Source organism: Etheostoma spectabile, unplaced genomic scaffold (assembly GCF_008692095.1).
Source record: "Etheostoma spectabile isolate EspeVRDwgs_2016 unplaced genomic scaffold, UIUC_Espe_1.0 scaffold58, whole genome shotgun sequence".
In the NCBI taxonomy this organism is placed as follows: domain Eukaryota; kingdom Metazoa; phylum Chordata; class Actinopteri; order Perciformes; family Percidae; genus Etheostoma; species Etheostoma spectabile.
The window spans coordinates 469929-475959 of NW_022605629.1; the positions used below are offsets into that span (position 1 = coordinate 469929).

At 38.6% G+C, this 6031-nt stretch overlaps 1 protein-coding gene across 2 annotated transcripts; it reads right to left on the minus strand.

Annotated features, from left to right (window-relative positions):
• Nucleotides 1-596: 596 nt before the first annotated feature.
• LOC116686944 (phospholipase A and acyltransferase 4) lies at nt 597-5067 on the minus strand. Of its 2 annotated transcripts, none has more exons than XM_032511962.1 (4): nt 4909-5067; nt 4409-4511; nt 4035-4276; nt 597-1014 (listed from the first exon to the last, which is right to left on the minus strand). In XM_032511962.1, the coding sequence occupies exons 1-4, from the start codon at nt 4921-4923 to the stop codon at nt 844-846; spliced, it is 531 nt and encodes a 176-aa protein (XP_032367853.1). In that variant the 5' UTR covers nt 4924-5067; the 3' UTR covers nt 597-843. The 2 variants fall into 2 exon arrangements, with proteins under 2 accessions (XP_032367853.1, XP_032367855.1); XM_032511964.1 differs by lacking the exon at nt 4909-5067 and adding an exon at nt 4873-4894 and having other exon boundaries at nt 599-1014.
• Nucleotides 5068-6031: the final 964 nt, after the last annotated feature.

Genomic DNA, 6031 nt, shown 5'->3' on the forward strand with positions numbered 1-6031 from the left:
CAAAGAACTGCTACAAACTACTATTTTTTCAATTTTTGTTATTTCCACTCTTCATTCTAACCCCAACCGGCCCGTCAGACACCGCCTACCAAGAGCCTGGGTCTGTCCGAGGTTTCTGCCTAAAAGGAAGTTTTTCCTCGCCACTGTGGCACTGTTGCTTGCTCTGGAGGAAACTACTAGAACTGTTGGGTCCTTGTCCTTGCCGCGCTGCTCATCTCTACTAAATCTCTAATAAATCTCCATGGTTACTTGGCTGGGTTTAATTCAACCTGGTTTTGTGCAACCGAGTCAAAGCTAAAATTCATCCAGGATAACTGGAATATTCCGGCTTAATCCCTTATCCTGGTTTCGTGCAACAGGCCCCAGGATCTCTTCATTCTAATTTTGTACATATAAATAGTACACACAGAACATGACATGTTAAATAAAAAAGGTTTTCCAAAGTTAAAAAGAAAATCTTTTTATTTTTTATACAAAACAACACAATTTAATAAATAATTGTTTAAACAAACAATACAGTAATTAAGTTCAAGATTCTAGTGCTATATAAAACTACTTGATACTGGGAATCTTACAAATTGTCTTATTCACCAAATGAATCATTTTATACATTTCAGACATTGATATCAAACATAACAGCCATGGATTTACCTATGACTTCATCTTTCTCCACAAAAGCTTGCCTAATCTGTGTGTGTTTGTATGTGTGCATACAGTATATGTGTGAGTTGTGTGTGTGTTACACCAACAAAGACAACCATTTATTCACAATGTTTAAATCATAATCCGTGCCAGGTTAATTGGCTGAAACAGTGGCAGGATCTTTCCTTCCATCTTGTTGTCTCATTGCTGCCAATTGTAATGTCTCCTTGGATGTCTCCTTGGTTGTCTCCTTTCTTCTCTCCTTTCTTCTTTGTTGTCGTCGTCTTTGAGCCAGGATACGAACACAGCAGCTACAGCTGCAACTAACCCAACAGCTAAAACTGTCCCTCCAATCTCAGCTGCTGTGGTAACCTTCAAAGACAAAAAAGTGGCATTCTGAAGGTCAAGGATGTGTATAACCTTTAATAATTGTAATTGTGGTTATACTAGTTAAACTAAGTTGAAAAATAATAAATGTGAGTTTCCAGCCCACTCACCCCTGAGTAAAGCCATATTAAAAAGTTACTACTGGAAGCTAGCTATGTGACTAAAAACATTCATAGCCTAGCTAAAACAGTGGTGTGTAATGTGATCACCCTCTTAAAGAAAGATTGTTTTTGGTTGATTGCATGAATGTGCTACATCAAAAAAAAGGAAGATGGAAGTGCAAGATAGAATGCAAATAGAAAAAAACTTGTATGGAAGGCCACCAAATGACGATACTGAACAAAACAATGTCTCAAAACTAGATTTTGACACAGGCCTCCTCACTAACAGGGCCTCATTCATTATGTAATGAAGCATGTTAACACCCTTATCCTTTCAATTGGCACTGTATTTAAGTTGCATAATGCCCATCCTCATATGAGGTTTTAGGCTTAAGATGAATAAAGACATTTTGTCTGACTGACAGGTGTCCCAGCCTATGAACCAATTTTGCTGGTTAGCTTTTGTGGAAGGAAATAGCTTGAATACAGTAGACACGCCACTTACATGTGACTTAGTGGAACTAAGTTCCACATTGTCTGCTGAGCAGAAAACCTTTTAACTATCTCTAACTTTGCATGGTAATGTGAAATGCACACTGCTAATTGAACATGTCTGGCCAGTATGGGGATTGAACCCATGACCTCGGGGTTAATAGCACCACACTCAAAGCATCTGAGCTAAAAGGCCTGCCTATTAACTGTTTAAAAATCTAAAATGTTCAGAAACAAGGCCAGAAATAGTAAGAAATGTACATACTGCATAACAAAACCTAATGTCAAGACAAAATCTAGCTGTAGTAAGTGTGGCTTTTGAGATTTTCTGTAAAATGACGTATAGCTACAACACAGTAATTGTGGCAGATGCACTACATGGTTTTGATTTAACACCCTCTTTTTGAACCTTGCACAGTAGCTTATTTAGTCATCCTCTGAATTATGGGCAATGTCAATGTATGTGGCACCACAGCTGCTTCTAATCAACTAAAATAGATTGGGGTAGATTTGTGTATTGTTATAATTAATGAGACAATCATAATAAACTCTTCCAGTATCTAGGCACAGACACACACAGACACACACACACACACACACACACACTTACATAGCTGTGTATCACTTTGATAAAGGGATTTGCCACTGAAGTATCAATAAAAATGTTACAACATCTGAATGACTTTAATTTTTTGGGTTTTTTGGGAGAGAAACTTATTAAGAATTTAAATTTTTCCAGAGAATATAACTACTTGGTCAAGTTATATGAATATTTAGTAGTAGCCATTCCAATGCAGGATATAAATGATATACAAACAAACTACTGTGCTAATTGTAGTTGTATCTCATTCAAAGAAGCCTTATAGCATAACTCTTGCCAGAATGCAACCAAGGGCCTTTATGTGAATGTACCCGAGACTAACATTCATTTAGAAACATAATTAGGACGAAAGCGCCACTTTTAAGATTTACCGTTTTATGGTCAAATGGCCTTTTGAATGTACCCGAGACTAACATTAATTTAGAAACATAATTAGGACGAAAGCGCCACTTTTAAGATTTACCGTTTTATGGTCAAATGGCCTTTTGAATGAGAGTGCTAGGGGCACTTTTATGCTTGCCTCAAAATAGCTACTTTTAAACCACTAAGAAGGCTCGTCACAACATGAGACATTGCTCCAAGTATCACCAGGGGCTTTACCCATGAACTCAACATTGAGAACATTGTTGGTGTACACAGCGTTTACTAAAAAAGAAAAGTTTTGAGCAACTCAAATTAGCAGTTGTTGTTTACGATATCAGACATTCTCCCGGCCCAAAATAGGTGATCTCCAAATGCAAATGAGCGTTTTAGTAAACCTCTGTGTACACAAACAATGTTCTCAATGCTGAGTTCATGTGCAGAGCCCCTGGTGATGCTTGGAACAAAGTTCCACGTTGTGACAAGCCTTCTTACAGTTTTATGATTTTGATGTCATCATCATCTGACCATTCAAAAGGCCGTTAGACCGAAAAACGGTGGTGTTTAAAAGTGGCGCTTGTGTCCTAAATATGCTTTTGAACAAAGATTTGACTCAGGTACATTCAAAAAAAGACACAAAAATTTCTCATCATACCTGTAGTGCTATTTATCAATCTAGGTTGTGCCCAGTGTTGGAGATAACGACCAGAGAGAAGGCTGCCTTCTTTGAAAACTTCGACATGTTGGAACCAGATGGCACACAGCTTGTGGTGCTCAAAAAGACAAAAATTACTTATGAAAGACTCAGGTGTCTTTCCAGAAATCATGCCTTGGCCACTCAAGATACTTCACCTACCTGGTTGTGAGCAGTTTCGAATAGGAACTATTTTCTTTCCACCAAACTTCACCCCCCCATTCTGCATGATTATACAGTTGACGGTAGTGTGAATTAAATGCATTTAAATTTTGTGCACCACATTGTGATTGTGGTATGACAATGGAATAAAGGCAAAACATTTCCATGGCTGCTGTCTCCCACCACAATATAAATGTAAAAGGACTGTTCTTATATAACGCTTTTGTAGTCTTAACAACTACTCAAAGCGCTTTTACATAGTACAGGAACATTTCACTGTTCACACACATTCACACAATGTGGCCGAAGCTGCCGTACAAGGTGCCACCGGCTCATCAGATAAACACTCACACACATTTACACAACTCAGGGTTCAGTGTCTTGCCCAGAGACACTTTGACATGGGACTGGCCAGGGTTTGCACCACCAACCTTCCAATTGGCAGGGAACCACTCTACCACTGAGCCACATCCGCCAAAACGAGCTGTTAAAAAGCACTACAGGTAAGAGGGAAAATATGTAGTTTTTATATTAGGTTGAACTGTCCCTTTAAGCAGTCCTGCAAACAGAAGTATAAAAGCCACAAGACACCCACCTGTCGGGACTCTGCCTTGCCGTATCGTAGGTCTGTGACAAAGTGCTCGCAGTTTCTAGTCACGAGAGAGTACCGCAGGTCCCGACCCACCATGCTACAAGCCTCCTTCACGATGAGGTAACTCTCACGAGGCTGGTACTTGTCATCTAGGAGGTTGTTGACCTTGAACCTATCATTGCCCACCACTTTCCAGATCATCTCACGCTTCACCTTTCCTATGGTCTTCAGGGCAACATCACCACCTATGTGTGTTTTACGGAAGAGACAGACAGGAAAGAAGTTGAGTTGCCACTCATCAAGTCTTTTCTATTATTTTACATTTAGATGCATGCAAAAACAACATAATTACCAACAAACAATAACATTTCACTCACCCGGAGTAGTAAAATGAACGACTTCCATATTACCGATGTAGAGGGCCCAGTGCTGGTATAACCCACGGTCAATCTCGATCAGGTCTCCGGGCTTTGCATCAAGCTAAAATCATAAGAAAAACAATTAGAATGTACAAATCCTAAAAATAATAAACTTCACGTGTAGTCAGTACTGCAGGCACCCCCTGGAGGTTTTGACCATGTGTAAGAGCATGTGGGTGATTGACAGTTAAACCCATTATTTCGCCAAAATTAGCTTCTATAGGAAGTTGTTAGACTCCTTTCCTATTGCCAGTAGACAAGTATCCCGGTCTGCTTCTGTTATCTGTGAGTCACATTCGACATCCGGAACATGGAAGAAAACAATTGCTAATTTTTTCTGCTACAGCTTTCTAATACAGTGGACAAAATTGCAAACTCTAAATGTCAGGTTTAAACTGAAGCAGCTTTAAATATACACTTACTTTTCAGTGACGGCAGAGTTCAGTAGCAGGACTTACCTCTGTTAGATCCATCTCTTCAGTTCTTCTTCTAGCTGTTAGAGTAGCACCAACCTGCAGCTAATTTATACTGCCAGAAACAGAAACCTAAGTGTGCTTACGTCTCAGAAACGAATGTGCTTGCCTGATAACAAGTGTCAAACACAAAATGCCAACAGATATTAGAACGAAGTACACATTATATAACCAGTTGCACCAGTTTACGTGAGGAATTATTAGGCGGTGCTAAGTGCAATAAAGCAACAAAGGTTAAGTTTCACTTCTCGGGAGCTGTTCAGTAGGTGCACTCAGGCATTTGCATGACTAAACAAAGTTGGGCAAACACTCTTCTTAGTCAGAGCCAGCTACCCAGTTGGTTTAAGATAAAGCTAGTCAAACGAAGGTGAAAGCTTCTATATAACATTAGTAGATCATTTAGAAGAAAATATCCATTTGCATATTAAACAAATTAGACTAAAAGATTATTCCAATGAAAATACTGTGGCACAATTTCAGTAATTGGTGCTGCACAATATGAGGAAAATATGCAATTTGGCCTAACGTTGACTATCGCAATAATAATAACTTGTGATAAACATTTAACAACATAGCCTACTCAGTTCTGCTGCTTTCGGTATTTTGCTAAAATACAACAAATTGCTCTTTAAATTTTAAACAAATGACAAAAAATTTTAGCCATGATGTGTCTTGTCAATTAAATTAAGTGTTATTTCTTTTGGACAAATGTTTAAACGGTTCAGATGAAATACCTGTCATTCTATACTATGAGCCAAACAGAAACTTACATGTTATCAACCTCCTAACTCCTGTTAACTTATAAATGACTAGAGCTATCCAAAGTTTATTCTTGTTCAATTTGTTGGTTAGATCATTGTTCGTTTTTTGAAGTGTATTAATCTGATGTGGGGATCCTAAATACGCTGTTCTGTAATCCACATGTCCTACTAAACCGGTTGCACTCATTTAAATCTCATCTCATTCAAACACCTCTGAGTTGTAGCTCAACCCTTTAACAGCTAATTTAATAAAATGAAGGGTTTTATTTGGGCACTGGTCTATACAAATAATTAATGCATACAGACAGGGAGAACTGAAGGCTTTGTTAGCAATGATTAGCGGTTAG

Bases quoted from the DNA above. Each gene is read 5' to 3' on its own strand.
- LOC116686944 (XM_032511962.1), bottom strand. The intron at 4,277-4,408 runs GTGAGTGAAATG...AAACACACATAG, and splicing joins CGTTCATTTTACTACTCCGG to GTGGTGATGTTGCCCTGAAG. The intron at 1,015-4,034 runs GTGGGTGTCTTG...TTGTCTTTGAAG, and splicing joins GCAAGGCAGAGTCCCGACAG to GTTACCACAGCAGCTGAGAT.